The 22,826-nt window shown below is 49.4% G+C and overlaps 1 protein-coding gene across 6 annotated transcripts in view; it reads right to left on the reverse strand.

Annotated features, from left to right (window-relative positions):
* Positions 1-324: 324 nt before the first annotated feature.
* CPNE1 (copine 1) overlaps positions 325-22,826 on the reverse strand; it is a 677,094-nt gene continuing 654,592 nt past the window's right edge. For all 6 annotated transcript variants that reach the window (XM_069652236.1, XM_069652233.1, XM_069652235.1 and 3 more), the window contains exon 16: positions 325-1,296. In XM_069652236.1, the coding sequence (XP_069508337.1) occupies positions 1,177-1,296 (120 nt within the window). In that variant the 3' untranslated portion in view covers positions 325-1,176. The remainder of the gene's footprint in view (positions 1,297-22,826) is intronic.

Genomic DNA, 22,826 nt, shown 5'->3' on the forward strand with positions numbered 1-22,826 from the left:
CATCTTAGTGTTGGCTGTCTTTCTCTCCTTTTTCTTGTGGAGATGTCTTTTTATTTAATGTATCCCCTTAAAATGTGGTCATTGCTCCGAGCTAGATCCAAATGACCGGTTTCATCCTAACCATATTCCTTATAGTTCCAACTCTTTTTGACTACCAATCAATGTTTGCCAAGCAGATCTAGGTTGTTTTCAAACCCACTGAGCATTTCAAAACAAATGTAGCAACATATGTTTACCTATAACTACAGAAATCCAGCTTTTCTCAACAAAAACAAACATGCTTACAGCGTCAGTTTTGTTTCCCATACTGATTGCTCTGGATACTTGTTCATAAAATGACAAAGTGCTTTATTTCAAAATGGAATTTTATGAATGCGATAAATGCTGCTTTCAGGCATACAAAATATCATGACTTGTATGTTACAATCACACTAGGTATAATTAATACATGTTATCTTTGCAATTTAAGTCACATTTATGCATTATTATAACATGCTATAAAACCAAACACATCAGAATCTTCTCAAAATGTGTTTTTCTGCTTCAAAAGCAATTATGTGTGGAGTTTTGGACATCAAATATCAAGTAGTACATTCCTATTCTTGGTACCCAGGACATCTGTGACCATGCATCAACGTACTTGAAGCAGCTTTGGCTCACTGTACACAGCAAAAGCTTACTCTGGCAAACAAAAAGGCATTAGGAAAAATGTCTGTATTCGCATAATAATTGGTTAGAAATCCTCTCCATTTGGTGTCCCGAAAATGGTAGCATGATTAATCCATAGTGATGTATGGCTTCTAACGGGGGGTTTCTGTATAAATTCTGTCCTGGGAGTGCATTCAATGATTTTACAGCTTTGATGATCGCTCAGAGTTGCACAAAGCTCTACCTCTGTATTGCCTGAACACCCGTTTGCATTCACAGAGCAATCTTGATCAAGGTTAACGGCTGTAAAACAATGTCTGGTTCGCTATGTAGAGTAAAAACACTTTGCTTGTATATCAGATAACTGAAAGAAGACATTGGTTGCCACTGATTTTTCCATTTCCAGCATATTTGTCCTTTTCTTTTCATGATATATGTAAACTATAGAGAAATAAATACCATTATGCAATGGTTTCTCCAACACAGACATATACAATTCTGATCACTCTGACTGCAGCAATTTGCAAGCTACACAGTGGTCTGTGGCTTTGGTGGGTTAACGGGCGATAATCCAAGGATCTTGAAATAGGAGACAAGCTGTTTGGGAACTTCTGCCAGCACAGCCTGAGAGAGTGCTTCTTTGGGGGCCTGGAAAAGAATGAAAAATTGAATATAACAGCAATGCTTCATGCAACACAATTTTACAACAAGGAGACCGCCAAAACACTTATGAGCTTTGTTGATAATCCAACCTTGCCAGGCATTTTTTTTGTTCTTTAATATGTTTATTGACTGAGGCAGGTTCAAACCGCTCTGAGTCTGACTTAATCCCATCCACCATAGGCCCTAACCCAATCAATGTACACCGAACAGCACACTAGAGTAAGCTAACATGGCTTTAAGGAAAACAAAACTCATCTAAGTTACATGAGCTGCATTACATGATTGCTGAAGAAACACTGGCAGGTCTGTAGCCAGGATGGCAACGATAGTGGGCACTCTAGGCTCAGGTGTGCAATGCATGAGCGAGTAAAGGGAGCAGGAGAAGAAGCCTAGCCCACGAGAAGATTAAGGTAAAGCATAAGCCAACTAGAAGCAATCATATTGGTGTGCATTTGAAGCAATATTCCCAAAAAGGAGAGGACAGAGCAACTAGCCCATAACAGATTAGGGACTGAAGCCTTCTAAGAATGTGCAGAGACACTGTGAGAAGCTAAAACATAGGTCTTTGGAAGGTTTTGTTTATTAAAGAATCGGGAAGTACAGGAAAGAAAATAGTGCAGGAGTTCTAAACATAAATGACATTGCATGTAATATTTACATTTAGATGGAACACAGGCCACCTCATAAGTGAAAAACCCTTTCACTCATAGGAACACAAAGCATGTTTGGTAGGTAATGAAGGAGCATCAGGTGGAATTCAAAGGACTAGACTAACCAATACATTAATGAGAATTGGGATACTTTAGCCAAGCTCAGAAAAAATCCAGACAAATAACAGAAAAAGCAGAACAAAGGGCTGTGGCCGAACTAGATTAATACAACTACTACATACAGACCAGTAATTCAGATAAAATACTTGCAAATCAAGGGATTCACCACAGATGTCATTCGGGGGGATGTTAGGGGTCGCAGCTGCGACTCCTGGCGACTCCCTTGCAACCCCCCTGCCTCTGCAACTCTGGTCTCCAGGAGTGCAGTGGCAGGGTTCCTGCGTGCAAGTTCAGAAACCAGGAAGCACTTTGTGCTTCCTGGTTTCTGTTCTTGTGCGCGGCAGCAGAGATGACCTCAGAAGCTGCACCCGGACCGGCGCTGATCGAAGTTAAGAGTAATGAAAATGTCATTTTGTATGCATATGTTGCATGCATTTGTGAATGAGCGTCTATGAGCTGTTTGAATGAGCAAGTAAGTGCTATAAAAATGCTGTTTGGATGTTTGAATGAGCGAGTATGTGCTGTGTGAATGCTTTTTTAGATGAATGCTGTGTGAATGCTACATGAATGTGTGTTTGAATGGGGTGAGCTTGTGTTGGGTTTGTACTAGACTGGGAGGCTGATTTGGGCAGGGTGGGGTGTAGGGAGGACAGGGAGGAGAAATTTATTTTACTGGGCATTCATGATACTGTATCGTAGATGCACAGTAAACAATTTCATGTGTGAGCAACCTGACATGTTCTCCCAACTACTCTCCCAGGATCCGGTGGTCAGGGAAGGGCCATTGCTTTTGGATTCCGACCCTGAAGATGCGAGGGAGGATCGCCTGAGTGGAAGGTCACAGGGGATTAGGAGGAGAACATTCGAGGGCGAGACATGGTATTCCCCCTTTTCCCATTCCACCTAAAAAATGTAGCTACATGAGGGTATAGAAAAAGAATCTTAAAGGAGGACCCTAAGGGTCCACAGCAATACTGCCCATAAGACGTTGTAAAAACACAGATGGTTTGAAGAGCTATGGAGAAGACATACTAACTGGTACAGGTAGAGTACAAATACTAGAGTTCCAACAGCCAGAGCCCACAAGAAGGAAAGAGGAAAAAGGCTCCACTCATTCAGGATTGAAAGAAAAGGATCCAGAAGTCCAGCAAAAATTGCTGGGGGTCTCGCTAGGAGAGGGGATGAAGCAAACAAATGATACATCTCCCCAACAATCCTTACCATTGGTAGACCTTGGCGGGCTCCCAGTCCAGATCTTGGATAAAAGGAGGACACCTTGACCCATTCTTCAGAGAATCGTGTGAGCCAAGTCCTGTACGAAGAAGAGCAGCCCACTGACGACAGCCTCAGGTGAAGCTCTGCTCCTCGGTCCTAATCCTAAGAAGACCCTTGCTTCAACCCCTAGAAAAGTGGGAACCACCAGTCTCGACCCATGCTTGGTGGACTGACCAGCTCTCTCCTGGGCAGCAGCTGTCGCCGTTCAGAGTGCATCCTTGGAACTTGGAAGACCTTCAGCTTGTACTACAAGACATCTGCTCACGCATTCGCAGACTTCTTGCATCAACGGGAGCCTTGCTGGGTCTACTCCTTTGTTCATCCATTGAAGAACGCCCGTCACCACCTGACGATGGTGACTCAGTTTGAAATCCATCTTCATGGCTAACTGAAAGTGCCCTGGGGTTGCCTGCTCTGCAGAAGCGTTAATCTTTTCTTTGCAAGGGTGTTCAGCTGGAAGGTGCCTGGAACAGGGGGTCAAGCATGAAACCAACAGAAATGAAATCTTGCGTCTGAATGCGACGTTTGCACTTGCGACCCCTGCTCGACCTGACCAAGTACAGAAGATTGTGTCCCCAACAGATTCCGGAATCTCTGCAGTTGTCTTTGGAGAAATCTGAGTAAGGGGGACTTATTAATTTCTAGAGAATTGTTTGATGGTTGCTCTAAAGTGTTCTTACTGAACTTTATGCATCCATGTACCTACCTGATTTACACTGGTTATTGAATCAAAAGCTTTCTAGCTTCCCTCCTAATGGTGAATGTATATATTGTATGGTGTGATTTTAATGGAAAAAATCACAAATTAAATAATAATGAAAAATCATCAAAAATTATATATATGGGGATGGGGTTAAAGGGTTAAAAGGTGTGGTGTGGGGGTCGGGTTGGAAGCGTGGGAAAACAGGGGCAGGGGTTTAAAAAAAAAAAAGAAGTCCAATTAAAATTGTATTAGTTATTTATTTGTTCAAATCATATGTAACCGTATATATCTTTCAAGTGCAACAATATTTGCCACAAACTTGTATTACTTTGTGTGTATTTTTAAAGGCCTAATAAAAATCATTGCATATTTTTGTACTTACCTGTCCAACTGGAATTCTTGGTTTTGTGGACTCATTCCAACCCTGGACTAATCTCACAGCCTAAGCATTACTGATCTAATACCCACCTTAATTGTGTGTTGTTGGACTGCAGCGTCTCATGTTCACCATAATAGGTTGACCTCCCAAAATCCGCACCAAGGGTCCATTTTGGAAATCCATCTTAACATGGACTATAAAATAGAGTAAATCCCCTTATTTGCTTGATCTGAAAGAACTTTTACGATAGCTTTTTTTTCTAGGAGTATCTGAACTTCTTGAAGAACATTTAAGTGTTCCGGGGGAAGAAGTCAGAATCTTGGAGGATGATTGTGTGGTTTTCACACCAATTTGATGCAGTGCCCACGATCTACTTTTAACAGCACCCACTTGTATGAAGTTATTCCCTCCAATGTATGGGTGAATGATGTTATATGCCCCTCCCCCATACATGGCAGGGAGCTTGACTTGCTGACTCATGGTTTAGTGGCTGAGGCAGCTCCCCTTGGAGCTCGACTATTATCAGTTATCCTCCTCTTTTTTAAGGGAGCAGTGGTTCCCAGCTCTGGCGGTATGTTGGTAACCTTGGCTGTTATGACCTTAGCCTAATGTAGGTGTGTTTGATCCTTAGGGTGCCCCTTGGCTCCTTTGTTGTGTACGAAAATTCTTTCACCCACCTCTGTTGGTATGGCCTGTGAGACAATTGTCAGACTTTTTATGGTCTCAGGCCCTTTTTGGCCTGTTTTGGAGCCACGTCAACTGGCATGCCAAAGAGCTTGGTCTCTTCAACAGGCATGTGCAGAAGTGTGGATTGTGTCTGTCGGGGTGGTCAAAAAAGGTCCCAATGAGGAAGAGGGGTTCATGTTGCACGTGCCAAAAGTGATGGGGGTTGTGGCTAAGTTGGCAAGATGTTACAATTTTATATATGTATCTAGTGTAGTTAATGTGAATGAGATGTGTTACTTTAAGTGTTACTTGTTTAAGTTGATACATTTTAGATTTGCACGCGCTAAGCAAGATAAATGTCACAATCGGCAAGGAAATATAAACACAATCTAGATTTGGTATACTATGAAGTGCCTAGAAGCTGGGCAACAAGGAGTTTCATAATGCGCATGTGAGGAAGAGGACCTGTAATGGAAAACCCACTGTGAAGAAGATACAATAGTTATTAAACATGCACGCACACGGATATACACACATAGGGAAGTTCGAAATCTACATGTAGTGGGCTCTAATCATAAATTGTTCAAACTCAGCAGTCAGGGTTTTGCGGGGTGAATTCGGAGCGACTGAGAAAAACTCGTTTTTCAGGGTTGGAGGCTGAAGTAGAGGTAATGATTAACCAAGCAGATGGTCAGTCAATAAAGCTGGCCAGGGTTTTGAAGGCTCTGCAGAAGGAAGATGCAATTTTTTTAAGTGCATGGGAGCTGTCAGAGTCATCCGGCCATTTGCTTTTGACTAACAATAAGCACAGGTGAACTGGTGCTCGAGGTCAGAGTGACTGATACTTCATGGGTTTCGACTGTTTTCTCAGGACGTGACCCGAGGCCATTTGTGTTGAATTGGTAGTCGTTTAGATTAGAATGTTTCCGGAGATGCCAGCAAGCCGTGGGGGGGGGGGGGGGGGGGGAGATAGTTATCACCAGTTCTAAGGGTACCGGTTTATTCTGCTCCTAATTATGTTTAAGGTTAGAAGGTCTCAGGCCAGCTGGGGCTTGTAATAAATTGTGCGGATCTGAACATGTAACTATATTATGATGTCATGACCTACCAGGGACAAATCATAAAAGAGGGCGTGTTGGACACATGAAATGAAGATGTTAGTTAAGATTATCATGACCAATGAGAACGGGGGAATTGGAGAAAGACTGGATTTCTTTTGAATAGGTCTTAACCAATCAAAGGTTGTTGGTGGATTGTAATAAAATATATGGGAGTGTTTTGACTGTTGTCATGTGTCAACTTGTGGGGTTCGGAGTGACTTAGGTTAGTTTGACTCTACAGCATCATGTAGCCCCTGCCTGGACTATCGTACAGTAAACTTGCTTTACTTACAAACGGGCACTCGCTTAAGTGGTGGGCCTGCTTTGGGTTAAGGTGATTAGAAGCCATCTATACATGTCTGTCGTAAACCCGAACATTTTAACCATGCATTCTTCTTAATGACAGTGGCTTCTGCCACAAGTCTGCCTACTGTGTCAGTGGCATCCAAGGCGTTCTTTATAACCACGTTTGCAGACTGTTTATGCTACATTATGAACATTAGTAGAGCGCAAACCATCACCAACTGGGGCCTCATGTCGCTAAAGGGCACAGACAGTGAGCAGCAGAAAAAGAGCAGGGGGAGGATTAAGCGGTAAACAGGAGAGTTATGACCACGCGCCGGAAAGAAAGGTGATAGCGGATGGAGCTGAGAGAGGCAGTCCGTTCCATAGCCGGGACGTGGCTACCGAGAAGGAGTGCCCGTCCCACCACCCACTATGCGGGAGCACTTAAATCATGGGACAGCAATACAGCAGGTCGCAGCAGAGCCGAGAGAGCAGGAGGGGATGTACTCACTAAATTTGGACCGTAGGTACTCCAGGCCTATCTTTTAGAAGGCCCGGTGGACCAGGCAGAGTGCCTTAAAATGTAACCGTTTGGCCACTGGAAGCCAGTGCAAAGAGCTAAGGATGGCAGAGGAGAGGCGAGGGGCCCCGATGGCCACCCGGGTTGCTGGATCTTGCACGATTTGTAAGCGTTGGGGGAGATATGCAGGTTAGAACAAGTTACTTAGCTGTAACTGTTGTCCAGCATGGGTCTGGCATGGATTCACATGCCCATGAATATTTCCCGTCATCAATCTGAGAATCCTCGGTAAAAGAAAAAACGGTTTCACTTTGGCTTATAGAAGAAATACAGTTTGTAAAAGAATCACTGAGCTCTGGGTCATACTGCCCCCACCCAATGACTGCCCTCTCCCTAAGCCCCTCCTCTGGCAGCCATCTTCAGATTTGGTAGCACGTGAAGTGGCAGTATGACCAAGAAGAGCCACAGAGTGGCAGGCGGGAGGGTTCGCATGTGAATCCATGCCAGACCCATGCTGGTGAACAACAGTTACAGGTAAGTAACTTGTTCCTTCTCCAGCATGGGTTTTGGCATGGATTCACATGCTCATGAATAAAGAAAACATAGCAGTACATACATACAAAACCACAGGAGCTGGCAATGCTCAATAGAAGCAATTACCCCCTCACCAGGATCACTTTCAAGCGAACCTGTTTGTGCAGTACTGCTTGGCCGACCCTGGAATCCCTGTAGACGCAGTAGAACTTTGTGAAGGTGTGCGTAGACCTCCACGGAGCCGCCCTGCAGATATCCAGCAGGGGCACACCAGACAGGAATGACGTAGCAGTTATCGCTCTGGTAGAATGAGCTCTCGGGCAGCCAGGCAGCGGTCAGTTTGCCAACCGGTGACAATGGGTGATGCAGCCAGAGAGCCACCTGGAGATGGAAGACTTGGACAAGGCCTTCCTGTAGTTCCTAGGAACCAAAGTTCACAAAAAGCTGAGAAGTCTTCCGGAAACTGTTTGTGCGGGCCACATCCAGGGAGTGCACAGCCGGCGATGAAGGCATCAGAAAAAAACACATGCAACACCAAGGGTTCGTTGAGATGAAATTCCAACGGGACCTTGGGCATGAAGAAGGGGTGCGTCCGCAGCACCACCCTCTTGTGGAAAGTCAAATAAGGCTGTTTACAGAACAGAGCCTGGATTTCACCCACTCTCCTAGCAGAGGTGATGGCCCTGAGGAAGGCAGCCTTCTAAGACAGGAACTTGAGAGGCGTTTGATGCATAGGCTAAAAGGGGGTCCCCATGAACCTAGTCAGCACCATGTGGAGTTCCCACACCGGGGCCGGAGCCTTCACCGGCGGGAACGATCAGAACAGTCCTTTAATGAACTCCTACACTAGACGGTGTGACCAAATAGAAGACCGTCCCGGCGAACTGGTGTAGCGTGCGATAGACGCCAGATCTACTTTGATGGAGGTGTGCACCAGCCCCGATTTAGCCAACGACAACCAGTACGGAAGGGTTAATCTTCTGCGACCAGCACCAAGTCACAAAATGCTTACATTTGTGCCCATAGCACTTAAGAGTCGACAACTCCCTGGCCCTGGCAAGGACCTCCCTGCAGTCCGCCGGCAACTCGTACCCACTGAATTATAATGCTGCAGGAGCCAGGCCTTCAGTTTCAGCGATCCTGGGTCATGGTGCAGGATTCCACTGCCCTCCCTGGCGAGCAAGTCCGCGACCACTGGTAGCTTGACTGGAGGTGCCGCTGACATGCTAAGAAGGTCCGGGTACCAGATCTGCCTCAGCCACGCTGGTGCAACTAGGATCATCCTGCACGGCCACCATCTGAGTTGACTGATGACTTGTAGTAGTGACAACAGAGGGAACGCATACAGAAACAGGCCTTCCCACGTGAAGGAGACTGCGTCCCCCATGCTGACCAGCTGGGGGAACCTGCTGGCAAACCTCTTGGCACTTGGTGTTCATCGACGTCGCCAAGAGATCGATCTTGGGACAGCCCCACCTGCAGAAGAGGCTGTCCACTTGATCCTGCCGAAGCTCCCACTCGTGGCAAGGGCGCAACTCCCTGCTGAGTCAGCGACTGTGTTCTTTACTCCAGCTAGGTGAAAAGGAACGAGAAACATCCCCTGGGCTACGGCCCAGTGCCACAGCTCCAGTGCTTCCCTGGAGCGCTGGGGACCTGGTGAACCCCCCGGTTCCTGATGTAAAACATGGTGGTGGTATTGTCCGTGAAGACCTTCACCACCTTGCCTTTGAGGGACGGAAGAAATTACTTGAGTGCCCAAAACACTGCCTGTAGTACCAGGACATTGATGTGGAGCTCCTTCTCCGTGCGCCATAGACCTCTGGCATGGAGGCCTCCTATGTGAGCTCCCCAGCCCTCCAGGGAGGCGTCCGTCATGAACGTTTCCTGGTAAGGGGGGCGTGGGGGTTCTGGAAGTCTGTGCTTCTGGCGATGTTGGAGTGCACACCCCACCACCTTATCGCTCAACGGAACTTCTCGTCGAGCCGAAACCAGTCCTTGAAACTTACAACGGGCAACCAAGAATTCCCGAAAAGGTTGCATCCGTATGATCAGGTAGATGCACAACAACATGCAGAGCAGCGAATTGATGGCCCTCACTGTGGCAATGGCCAGTGCTAACAGCCGTTGCACCTTGCCCAAAATGGCCGCTATGCACTCTCCCGAGGGGGCCGCCAGGCAGGAAACCATGTGGAGTCTGGCCCCCAGAAACAGTGCGTCCTGCGATGCAGTCAAGCAGAACTTTGCATAGTTCACGAGAACCCCAGATCCGTCAGCAGCCGGATGGTCCTGTGTGGTCGACGGCGATGACCCTTCACTTGGCCTAGACAAGCTAGTCGCCGAGGTACGGGTACACATGTTTCCCTTGTAGTCACAGATGGGCGCCACTGGAGCCAGGCACTTTGAAAAGACTCTTGGCACCGACTTCAGACCAAAGGGAAGAACCTTGAACTAGTAGTGCTTCTCCTGAACGATGAAGCGTAGGAACTTGTGATGTTTTCTGTGAATGGGGACGTGGAAGTAAGTGTCCTCTAGATCCAACGACGACAGGAAGTCTCCCTCCTCCAGTTGGCCGAGCACGTGTTGCAATGTGACCATCCTGAATTTCTAGGACTTGATGTACTTGTTGAGTCATTGTGGGTCGAGAATGGGCCTCCAGCCCCCGGTCTTCTTTCTTACCAAGAAGTATCTGGAGTAAACTCTGGAGCACCGGAGTCGCTTCGGAACTCGCTCTATAGCCCCCTTTTTTTAGCATTTTTTTAGCATGGCCCAAACCTCCAGTAGCAGCTGAGGGAGGTGTTGCTCCTGTCGGGCCACCGGTGGTATTCACGGACACTTTCACTGAAACGCCAGAGTGTGTCCGTGGTTGAAAGCGTCCACCACCCATTGATCGGTGGAGATGTTTTCCAATACGCTGACAAAGTTCGCCAGTCGGCCTCCCACCAGGGTGCATGTGTGGAGGCGTGATGCCTTGGCCGCTTCAGTCCTGCTTGGAGGCCGGCACCCCGCATTGGGAGCCTTGACAACAGCAGTCACCTCCAAAGGCCTCGGAGCGGCCCCTGTAGGCTTCCTGAGACTAGGAGCGGGGAGGCTGGAGGTAAGAGGAAGATCCCTGCCAAAAACCTTCGAGGATCTGCCCGATTCACTCCTGAGGAACGAAAGGACGGACGGTGCTGTTGCAGCATGCCCAGCGAACGGGCAGTCTGTGTCGGTCTTGATGGCCCAAAGAGAGTCATAGTAGGCCTTTCCGAAGAGATTGTCTTCGTCAAACAGCATCTTCAGTACACAAGTCTGAACCTCTTGCCTGAAGTTGGTGGCCTTCAGCCAGCCGCGACAACGGAGCAACACTCCGTTTCCCATCTGGCGGAACCCAGTGTCTGCAATGTCCAGGGCCACGGTGATGGCGTAGTCTGACGCCACCTCGCTCTCCTGGAGAATCTCCCATGCCCCGACCAGTTTGTCCTCGGAGAGTAATTCCAGTATCAGGGCCATCTTGTACTATAACTCCCGGTCGTATCTGGCCAGGATGGCTAAACCGTTTGCTGGCTTGACCATCATCGCCACTAAGTAGATAACCTTTCTACCCACGGTGTCCAACTTCTTCCCTTTGTTGCCCGGGAGAACAGAGGCAGAGGACGGGTTGGAGGAATTCTGTGCAGCCGCCGAGACCAGAGTCCGGGGATGGCTGTGACCGCAGGTACTTTGGTGCAGACTCCAGAACTTGGTATTTCTTCTCAATCCGGTCTCTTTACCGAGGCTGTGGCAGGGTTCTTCAGCAGTGCCAGACCCTCATCCCAGACATCGCCCAGGAGGAGCACCGACAGAATGAACTTCCTTTTCGCCTCCCGGTGTTGATAAAGGAAGCCCTCCTTCTTAGTCTCCTCTGGCGTGAGTTGGAAGAGTTCTGATGCGTGGGAAATAAGAGTAAAAGGAACCCACTTCGTCTGTGGGGAAAACCTCTTGGAAGCAGAGAGACGCCACTGTCGTCGTCTGTGTCTGTCGTCACTGCGTCCGTCCCCCATGTCCCTGGGGGTGGGGAGGCACTGGTGGCTGGAGAGGGGGCATAGGGTGCCTCTTCCTTTTCTTTGGTGGTGGCGGCTCCGGTGTCAACAGGGTCATCGCCGGTGGCGGCATCCTCTTTTGTATCTCCAACACCAAAGTGTGGAAGGTCGAAAGAATATCATGCGACAGATCTCTGGGAGGTGCCTGGGGAGTAGGGTCGCTCGGCCCAGCGCCTATGTCATCGCCCACGCCAACATCCTTGTCTTCATCACCGTCTTGGGCGCTGCCACCTCTGGCAGCAACTACCTCCTCAGTGTTCCAGTCGTCGTCCCCAGCCTCTTAATGGATGGTGTGGACGGAACCCTTGTGCTCCACGTCAGAAGAAATATCTGTGCCCTGGAGTACTTCTACCCCCCCACCCCCTTTTTTGGATCCCGAGGGGTTGTCTTCGGCTAAGGGACGGCATCCTCCTTTCAGGGGTCTTCTCCGCTGTTATGGCCAAAGCCTCCCGCCTGGGAGAAAGGGCCACTCTGCCCGCTGTTGGGGTACCCTGGACCGGGTCAGTGCCTTTTGTCTTTGAAAGGGCAGCCGCCACCAGCTTGATGGAAGCTGCTGATTTAGTCTGCATCACCTGGGCCTTAAAGGGCAGGTCGGGCACCTTGTCCTGTTTGGTCTTCTCCGGTTTCTCCCGCAGCTTCCCCAGGGTAGCTGACTCTTCAATGAAGAACTGGATCGATGGCTGGAGACTGAGGCTACTGGAGATTAGGAGCGCGCCCTGGCCGCTGCAGGGCCTGCTAGCGCGGCGACCCACACTGAGCCGGACATGCGGTACTTGGCCTCGTCTTGGGCTCCCACTGATGGAGCGCCTTCAAAGGACTTAGAAGCCTGCTCTGGCTGGATCCGGCAGAGGCATGTCCCTGTGAGCCACACAGGACAGGGGGCCTTGGCTTTGAGCCACGCCGCCAGTCTGATGTGCCGATCCTTCATAGTGTGCTTGGTAAAGCCACAACAGATCTCGCAATCTTCTTCCTTGTGCGACGGATGAAGACAATAAAGACACTGGGATTGCTTGTCCTCCATGAAAACATTCCGCAAATCGCAGCAGGTGCAGGACCTGAAGAGGGAGGCCCTGTTCTTCTCTGACATGGTGCGGTGGAGGCCTAATGGCCTTCTGGAAACTTCGAAGAAGAAACACTCAACGATTCTGCCCTTGAGGGGCAAAGAAAGATGCAGAAAAACATGATCCCAGTCAGTCGGATGTGTAAACGATGGAGCTTGCAGGCTTGAACAAAAATAGGATTTTATTAGCAAAAAAGCGCAAAAAACGCAGATAGCTCCACGAGAGAAACATGAGAACTCAACACTTGGACATGCAGTAAAAATCTGAAGATGGCTGTCAGATGAGGGGCTTAGGGAGAGGGCAGTTATTGGCTTGGGGCAGTAGGACTCTGAGCTCAGTGATTTGTTTATAGGAGAAAGACGGTTTGTAAACAAAAGTTAAACTGTTTTTTCATTTACCGAGGATTCCCAGCTTGACGACAGGGAATATTCATAAGCATGTACATCCATGCGAGACACCATGCTGGAGAAAAACATTCACGTTCAATTGTGGCCCACCTAGTTTCCCTATCTTTTAGTTTTTCGACTAATAAAGCAGATGGGGGTGCTGCATGCCTTTGCTATCAAATTGACTCACGACTGCTCCCATCGCTGTGTTGGGAGGGGACAAAGTATTCAGAGGAGACGCTGTGGTCCCATAGTTTTCAATGAAGTTCCTGTAGTATCCAGTAAATCCTAAAAAAGCTCTTTCTTGAGTTTGAGTAGTTGGAGTGGCCCAGTCTTGTACAGCTTGTACTTGCTGGGTAAGCACTTAACCTCACCTACTCCTACCTCATGTCCAGGGTAGACCACATCTTCCCTGAGTGGGTTCCTGCTACTATCATACCTATCAGACCTACCCCTCTTTCGATATGTCTTGTCTGCAGAGTCGGTGCCTCCCCTGTCCGCCATCTACAGGCCCCCTGGCCAGGTCTCCCCTTTCCTCTCTGAATGGGCTGACCTCACTTCTTCTCTCCCTACCTACCTACCTCTCCAAGCGTCTCTTCCTTGGAGATCTCAATATTCACCTCGACTTCTCTGATGAAGCCTCTGGGTCTTTTCGTAACCTTTGTGACTCTTTACCTCACTATTCTTCCCTCTGGTCTGACGCACTCTGCCGGACACACCGTGAATGCGCTCATCTCGTCAGGCCTCCCCATTTGTAACCCTCACGTTACTCCTCTCTCCTGGTCTGATCATACTCTCCTGTCCTCTCACTTGGACCTCCTTGGTCGCCCGAGTAAGCCTCACCCACGCCATCAGTCTCCTTCTCCTTCATTCAACCGATGAAGTGAGTGTCAGCTGCCGCTTTTACAGCCACCTTCACTCCCCTCCTACCCCTTTCCATTGACTAATTCTGACACTGCCCTCGCTAACGTCAACTCTCCATTACCAACTCTCTGGACATCCTTGCTCCTGCCAGAATGATCTGCATGAAGCCTGCCTCCAAGTGTAACTCCTGCTTTGATTCGGATTTGGACGCTCTGAGATGCAATTGCAGAGTGGCTGAGGGGAAGTGGCAGGCTTCAAGCACATCCTCGGACAAACTGGCCTGCCGCCTGCTCCAAAGGCAATAGACTCACCATCTGCTCTAAGAAGAGGGCATATATCCAAGCCTGCATCTCTGCAGCCACTAACGCGGCTGAACTATTCAAAATCTGCAAGGATCTCACCAGCCCTACTGCAGTCTCCACTTCTCATCTGCCTTCCCTGGCACTCTGTACTTTTCTGGCCTCTCACTTCATCTCCAAAAACGCAGGACATCCTCTCCTCACTCACCTTTACTCCACATACTTCTCCCCTCTTTTCTTTCAGGCCTCCCGTGGCGCCCCTCTCCTCTCCCCTTCTGCTCCCCTCTTTCTCCCATTAACACCTGAGGAGGTTTCTAGACAAGTCCACTCTATGAAAGTCTCTTCCAAACAGGTGCTCCCCTGCTTCTCCAGAACTATTAAGGACAACATTGTCTACCTTGCTCCTGCATTAGCCGATTTCTGTAATCACTCTTTTACCACTGGATCATTCCCCCTCACTAATAAAGCACTCCCTTGTGCACACTCTCCTCAAAAACCTTCTGCCGGAATTCCAAGATGGCCGCACTGCCTTAAGGTCCGTGTTGCCCGGGCTCCCAACCTGCAACAGCAAAATCCACTTGTCGAGCGGTAGCTGCCCTCCCCGGCACCTGCAGCCGTCGGGGAGCGTCCCGGCAGTACAGCGGATTAGAGGCGAGTGGAGCGGCTCCCGATCTCATCTGGGGAGGTCTGTCATTCCGGCCTCGGCACTTCAGCCCTGGTGCGCCGCGTCCCGCGTCGGTCTGCTCCTGACATCGAGCGGCCAGCAGAGCAGCATACCAGATGCGGGAGCCGGCGTCTTCTTGCACCCACCGGCTTTGGTGGACCCGTCGGGCCAGACGTGGACGGGCGCTTGGGGACAACATTCTTTCCCCTCACCCCTCCCCAGGGGAACCGTGACAAGCAGATGGCCCCCCCGGGGGGCTGAAGGTATGGAGTGTGGGGTGGGGGGAGTGGGGTGGAGTGGAGTGCTCGTGTCGGGACTTGGCCCCCACCCTGCCCCGCCCTGGCGAGGGGTCCGCTCGGAGGGCGAGTGGACCCTGCGGGGTTTAAGTGGTTCCACAGCATGGGAGACTGTGCCACCTTTTGTGAACTGCTCGTGAGGTGGTGGGAGCGTTCGTCTCGCGTTGCGCACCTCAGGTGGGGGACGAACAAAGGCACCTGCAGGCAAATTCTGGGGGTGTTTCTACAGCATGCCCCCCCGGAGCGCCTTGAAGTATTTGGCACCCCCAGACGTTCGCTGGTTTCGGGGCATTAGCCCTTTGGCGACTTTGGGGAGTTCAAATTGCATGGACTTAAGTACCCCTGCATTGCCCCCCCCCCCCCGGCCCCTCAGCATCAGCAAGCCCTCGCTACTTCCTAAAGGCCGGGCAGTCTGATTACATACATAGAGCGAGGGGGCTGCGGATGTCCAGGAAAATTGAAGGGACGGGCCGCCCCCCCTTGAAGGGCCCTAAAAAGGCAATGGATGGCCCCCTCTCGAAGATGTGGGCGAAAGATCTCGAAACTGAAGCCCAAGAGTCGGGGGACGGGTCCCGTGAACATCCAGTTTCCTCTGGTCAGGATTAGCCCGACAGGCCTGTATCCCAAGCTAAGCTCACCAAATTCATGGGTGAGCTGGTCGACAAGATCACGGCTGCGGGGCAGATGCAGATGGACAAGCTACGTGAGGACTTAGCGGAAGGTTTAAGAGAGATTAAACGTGATATCAACAAAGTGGAGGAGAGAGTTGATACTAACGAGAAGACCATCCAAGAACTCACCGAAGATGCCAGGAAAGTTGACAACTTCCTGGAAACATTGGCTGCTGCCACACAGAATCTAGAGTTACAAGTTGAAGACTTCGAAAATAGGTCGCGGAGAGCGAATATCAGAGTTAAGGCTCTACCTGAGGACGTTCCAGACTAGGAGCTAACTTCAACACTTAGGTCATTTTTTGCGGACCTCCTTGAGTCTGGCGCAGATTCGCAGCTGCAATTTGATAGAATCCACAGGGTGGGCCCGCGCAGATCGGAACCAGGGGCGAGGCCGAGAGATGTCTTGGTGGCCTTCCATAATTACACCATGAAAGAAAAAGTTCTGGAAAAGGCGAGGAAGGCTGCCCGCATTGCTTATAATGGCCATGGGATTTTTTTGTATCGAGATCTGGCACAAATAACTGATCAAAAGGCGGCGTATGGGACTGGTCCCGAGCTATTTACGTTCTCATCAAGTCCGCTACAGATGGTCTCATCTGTTTGGTTTGACCTTCACCTGGCAGGGTACCCAGAACAAGATCACTACCTGCGATCAAGTATTGGCCTTGTTGGGCCTGGAAGAGCAACTATCGGCGCCCCCTGAAAGGATGGAGGCCTACCAGGCTGTGCGCAAACTGTGGGAATGGTCTTCAGTCAGGTCTAGGAGGGCGAAGAAAAGCCAAAAAAACTCTGCATCCAGGAAAACTTAATGATTCAGTTGGGGGCCCTGTCGAGGTGGTTGGGGGTTCCTCCATTGCTATCTGATTATGTGAGATGTCATGTTGGTCTAAGGTTGAGGCCGGGGAGGGCACTCGCCAATGTTGTTGTCTGTTACTGTTGAGTGGTCCACTGGAGTTTGTATTCACTGGGAGGGAAGGGCGGTGGGTTGGTGTCTTGGAATGGGATTGGGCTATCCTACGTGGGGGGGTTCCGGGTTATTTATAGGGTCCGGCTCTCGTTTTAGGCTACGGGGGGGGGTCGCGTACCAGTCGGATTCGCCTGGAGGGAGGTTGGGTGGGAGGGTGGGATGAGAGGGGGGGGGGAATGGGAGGCGGGAGGTCCCAAGAGCCCCCAATCAGGGGATTCTTGGAAGTTTGTTAGACCAGATGCGGCACCCTTCCAGGGCCGCGAGAACACGGGGGCTACCTCGCGGTGAGGCTAAAAGGATAACTTTAACCATCTGAATGTCTAGTGCCGATTCCCTGAAACTACTCTCTCTCAACGTAAATGGTCTTAACTCCCAAATTAAAAGGAAAAAGATGGAGAGGTTTCTGAGGAGGGAGCAGCCTCATATAATTACGCTACAAGAGACTCATGTTCGCTCAAAAGACATGCAGAGGATAAAATTCTGGGGGTATTCAAGAATGGTTCAAGCTACTCAATCAAGCAAAAAAGGGGGAGTTTTGATTGCTCTGCAGGATGGATTGGACTTAGTCATCGCGGGGAAGCAAAAAGATGACTAAGGGAGATACCTAGCAGTGATTCTGGAGGGAAGGGGAGAGACCTTTACGCTGGCGACCCTTTATGCACCAAATCAAGCTCAGGACCCCTTCATCCAAAAAGCCCTCTCCCGGTTAGGGAAAATTGCCCGGGCTGGCATTCTTCTAATGGGGGATTTCAAGCTGGCATGGAACCCCTCGGAAGATAGGAGCTCAACTTCTTGGGTTATGCAGGGGAGACCCTCCGGCGACTTAGCCTTGGTTGACACCTGGCGGGAGCTACACGGGAATAGGGAGGGGTATACCTTTTACTCAAATGCACATAGGGTTCATTCAAGTATTGACTACATATGGTTGTCGAAAACGATTTTGGGGGAGTCACTGACTTAGTGTTAGGTGCTATTTCCTTGGCCGTTCACGCCCCACTGATGCGAACGTTAACTAGGGCAAGGGGGACTCAGGGTCTATGGAGGTGGAGGTATCCGATCACGCTCTTCAAGGATCCCATTTTAGTTAGGGAAATCGAGGAGGAAATAGCGGAGTTTTCTAACCACAACTGTTGGGATGACCCGTCCCCGCTGGTGTGGTGGGATGCCTTTAAGGCAACCATCAGAGGGAGAATCATAGCCATCAAGGCCAAAAGAGAGCGGAAACTAAAGCTAGAGGAACAACGATTGGAAGCCAAACTCAAAGAAATTATGGCGCAAATAGGTTCCTTACAATCGGCAGCGATAAAAAGGGAATATAGAGCAGTCAGAGGACAGTTAAATCTTATACAAACAAGAGCGGCTGAGTGCAGTCTTCTTAAGTTGCGCCAAAGATATTATGTCAAAGCAAATAAATCTGACAGTCTTCTGGCCAGGCTACTACGAAAAGAGTCGGGTGACAAATCCATTTTGAAGATCAGGGGGGTGGGAGGGCAAGTATACACAAATAATTTAGATATAGTTAGCGAATTCAGCAGTTTTTAGGCAGGTCTGTATTCCTCAGACGTCCCGTCTCTCCCCGAGCAGGTGGCATACCTACATATGATCGACTTACCTCAGATTGCGTCCAAAGACCAACAAGGCTCCGGGCACGGATGGGTTCTTGTCAGAGTGTTATAAAGCACACAAAGAGGCCTTAATTCCCCTCCTTACTAAATGGTTTAATTTTATGGGCTCTGTCGGGGCCCTCCCCAAATCAATGAATGAATCCAAAGTGAGCTTAATTCATAAGAAAGCCAAGACCCAGCAGATTGTGGATCCTATCGTCCTGTAGCTTTAATGAACACGGATGCTAAAATTCACGCCAAAGTCCAAGCGAACCGCCTGGTTAATGGCCTTCCTAAACTGATCCACATAGATCAGTCCGGGTTTGTCAGTGGCAGGCAAACATCTGATAATGTAAGGCGACTGACCCATCTTATTGAAAAGTCCCAGAGGAGGGAAATACCGGCTCTCTTGCTGGCAATCGATGCCGAAAAGGCATTTGATAGGGTTGAGTGGGGATTCCTTTTTGCTTCTATGGCCAAGATGGGCTTCGGTCCGAGGTTTTCTTGACCATGTTAGGGCGAGCTACCAACACCCTGTTATCAGATTAGCAATCAATGGCCAAATTTCTCCCCCTATTTCGATAGGGAGGGGCACCAAACAAGGTTGTCCATCGTCACCTCTTCTATATGTGCTTCATTTGGAACCTTTTCTGGCAGTGGTGAGGGCAGCTGAAGATATAAAGGGAATTCCGTTTGGAGGCTCAGTCCATAAGGTGGCAGCCTTTGCGGATGACTTGATTCTAACACTCACTCACCCTGACGCGTCCCTACAGGCCGTGTCTAGGGAGCTAAGCAGGTTTGGCCAAGTGGCAGGGTTAAAAGTCAATTCCCATAAATCTGAAATCCTTCCCCTCTCGCTTTCGGATATAATTGTCCACAACCTTAGTCAAAAGTATAACTTCAGATGGGTCGGTAGTTCCTTAGAGTATTTGGGTATATATCTGACCAAAAAGGTAGAGGACCTTTACAAGGCAAATGATCCTCCTCTTCTTCAGAAGCTCACATCAAAGTTAGTTGACTGGGGTCCCCTGGCAATAGCCTGGTTGGGTCGGGTTAACCTTTTAAAGATGGCGATATTACCCAGTCTGCTTTATTGTTATTTTGGCTCTTCCTGCGCCGGTTCCAGCATCCTTCTTTAAGGCACTCCAGAAATTAACCAAGGGTTTCATCTGGTCCCACAAAAGACCGAGGGTAGCTGCTTCGTTAATGTGCGCTCTCCCAGCAAGGGGTGGCGTGGGTGAGCCAGATTTCAAGGCCTATTACATAGCAGCGCAGCTCCACGTTATTAGGGATTGGCAGAGAGATGACAGGGAGAAGGTGTGGAGGCCGATGGACAGGGCAGTGGCCGGGGGACACCTTGAGGGAATACTTTGGCTGCCGAAGCCTGATAGACCTATTCAAATATACTGTAGTGTTATAACCGCGACAACAGGACAGGCTTGGGACCAAGCGATAAAAAGAGCGCAAATCACCTCTTTCCCTGCCCCCTACACACCCTTGCATGGCAACCCACAGTTTACGCCAGCATACGCTCGTCAATCAGCCTTTAGTATCTGACACCAAGGGGGGTGTAGAATGGTGAGAGAGATGTTTGTCGGCAAAGAGATTAAACACTTTGAGCAGTGTAAAACTAACTTTGGCATAGGGGAAAGGCAGAGGATTTCTTACCTCCAGCTGAGACACTGGCTAGCTCACCCGTTGATTAGGCATGCTGGGTCTCGCCCTCTCACACTGTTCGAAAAATACCTAGACACTAACTCGGGGGGATAAAGGGGTTTTAGCTTCTATCTATAAACACATCAAGCTAGGAGAAGTCCTGTCGAGTAGAAGTTACGTCAGGAAATGGGAGGGTGACACTGGAATGGAGATTCCAGAGCCGGCTTGGGTAAATCTCTGGTCTCAGATCCCTAAACCTACAAGGTCTATTCAAATTTGGGAAATGTGGCTGAAATTGATGTTCCAATGGCACCCGAGGATGCGTCTAGGATGTGCTGGAGGGAGTGCGGGGCAGAGGGCTCCTGGGCCAATGTCTGGTGGGAGTGTCCAAAAGTCGACTATTTCTGAGTCCAGGTTCAAAGGGCGGTTACCCAGGTCTTAGGAGTAAAGGTGGGCCAAAATAGAGGGTTGGACTTGTTGGCGCTAAATGGGGTTTTAGCAACACTCACAGCGAAGGCAGATCGTAAACTCTACGTGATGATGATGATGATGGCGGCAGCCCTGGTATTGGCTCGGAAATGGAAATCCAAAGACCCAACACAGGAACATGAATGGTTGGTTAAACTCTGGTCGCTTGTAGCCTTAGGATGGCTTATGTATTCCATCCAGGGAGACCACTTACGATGTGTCTTGGAGTGGTCCAATTTATTGTCCTACCTGAGAGCGGGGGCCGGTCGGGCTTGGTGTCCCAAGGCTTTGGAGCTCCTTGGCATAATTGCCCCGCAGGACGAACCGAACTTGTGAGGGAGTGGTGTAGAGGAGCCAACACTCGGTCCTGTGTGGTAGACTTATTTTGCATTAGCTTCTGCTGGTTTCATATGCAAAGTTGTAATCTGTGCAGCTCTTGGAGGGGGGGTTGGGGGAAGGGAGGTAGGGTTGGGGGGGCCTCGTTGGTTTTCTGTATTTTGATTAAAACTGTTAATGTATTTAAAAAAAAAAACCTTCTGCCGATCCTTCCTTTCTGGCAAATTACTGCCCTATCTCCACTACCACCTTCTTGGGCAAACTCCCGAAGAAGCTGGCCATCTCCCAGCTTGTCATCCACACTGAATGTGTTGGTTACCGCCACGGCCATCAGTCAGGCTTCAGAGCTGCCAGCGGCATGGAAACTTCTCTCCTGAACACACGTAAAGACTTATCACTAACCTCGATTCCAGCTCTCCTGTTCCCATGGTATCCAGGCATTGTTTCGAATGCAAAAGTATCGAAAAAAAATGCATCTAAAAAATGCTTTTTTTTAGGTAAAGTTTGTTTTTTTACTATAATGGGTTTTAAGGGGTAAAAGAAACAGGGGTTACGGCAGGACCCACCATAACAAAAAAATGAAATTATTTTTTTACAATGTTTTTTTGCTTTTTTGGGGATACTTTTGCATTCAAAACTTTTGCATTCGATGCAATCACTAGGAACCATTCTCATCCTCCTTGACCTCTCCTCTGCCTTTGACATGGTCAATCATGCCACCATGATAAAGCGCCTGTGACGCTCTTGGCATCATGGATCTGGCTCTGAACTAGTCAACTCCTTCCTCTCTGATCGACCTTCCCAGGCTTAATTAGGCCCTTTCCTCTCCACCATCTCCCTTTCCACCTGTGGTGTCCTTCAGGGCTCTAACCTTTCACCCTGGTTTTTCAATATCTACGTTGCCCTACTACCCCTTTTAATCCCCACCTTCTATCCTAATTTACAGTGTTACGCTGATGACACGCAGCTGTCCTTCAAGTTAAACTCCTCTACCTCCTCTTCAGACTTTCGCATTCCTGACTGCATCTCTGCTATCCAGGCCTGGTGCACTACTTACAATCTGTCTTAATGCCAGTAAGACCGAGATCCTTCTCATTGGGACCCCTGAGCCCTCTTACCCTCCCACACTCTGGCCACCCTCATTGGGCCCCCTCCCCTCACTCTTGTGCGAAGCAAAAAACGTTGCCATCATTTTCGACTCCTCTTTCTCCTCTCCTCACATCCTGGACGACGCCAAGAAATGCCCACTTTCTGCTGCACCTCCTCAGAGGCATTCTCCCCTTCCCTTCCTTACCTTCCCCCAGAAACTCAATGTCTTCAGAACTCTGGTTCTCTCCAAGCTGGACTACTGCAACAGCCTCTTCCACATCTGCCCAATTCCTCACTTTGCCCTCTTCAACTAATCCAAAATAGAACTGCCAGACTTAAACTTGTCCTCAAACCCAGGGGCCGCATCTTTCCAGCCCTTAAATCTCTCCACTGGCTCCCAGTTGGCACAATGGTCAAATTCAAGCCCTCTGTGTCCTCCACAAGGATTTCGGAGGCCTGGAACCACGCTATATCCAACTCTCTCTCCCTAAATACCTCCCTAGTAGAGCCCTACACTTGTCTAGCTCTAACTTTCAGCAAATCAGATGCTTTCACAAGCAGAGAGTTGGGGGGGCGGGGGGGAGTGTAGATCTCTCTCCTCTGCAGATACCTCCCCCTGGAATGGTCTCCCTGCTCCTCTCAAACTTGAACCAGATTTCTGTAAGTTCCAGAAGCTCCTCAAGACCTTAATTTTCTCTTCTTCCTTCTCCCTCCCCAGCTAATGTCCCAACTGCCTTTGACTGGTTGGCCTAGTTCCATCAGAGCCATACTTAGCACCAGTCCTCTGCCCAGTCTACCTCAGCACTTCTCCCATAACCCTGCCCCTCCCAACGCTCATCCTGCATTTGCCCCACCCACACC

Source organism: Ambystoma mexicanum, chromosome 3p, assembly GCF_040938575.1.
Source record: "Ambystoma mexicanum isolate Mex_15411 chromosome 3p, UKY_AmexF1_1, whole genome shotgun sequence".
Classification (NCBI taxonomy): domain Eukaryota; kingdom Metazoa; phylum Chordata; class Amphibia; order Caudata; family Ambystomatidae; genus Ambystoma; species Ambystoma mexicanum.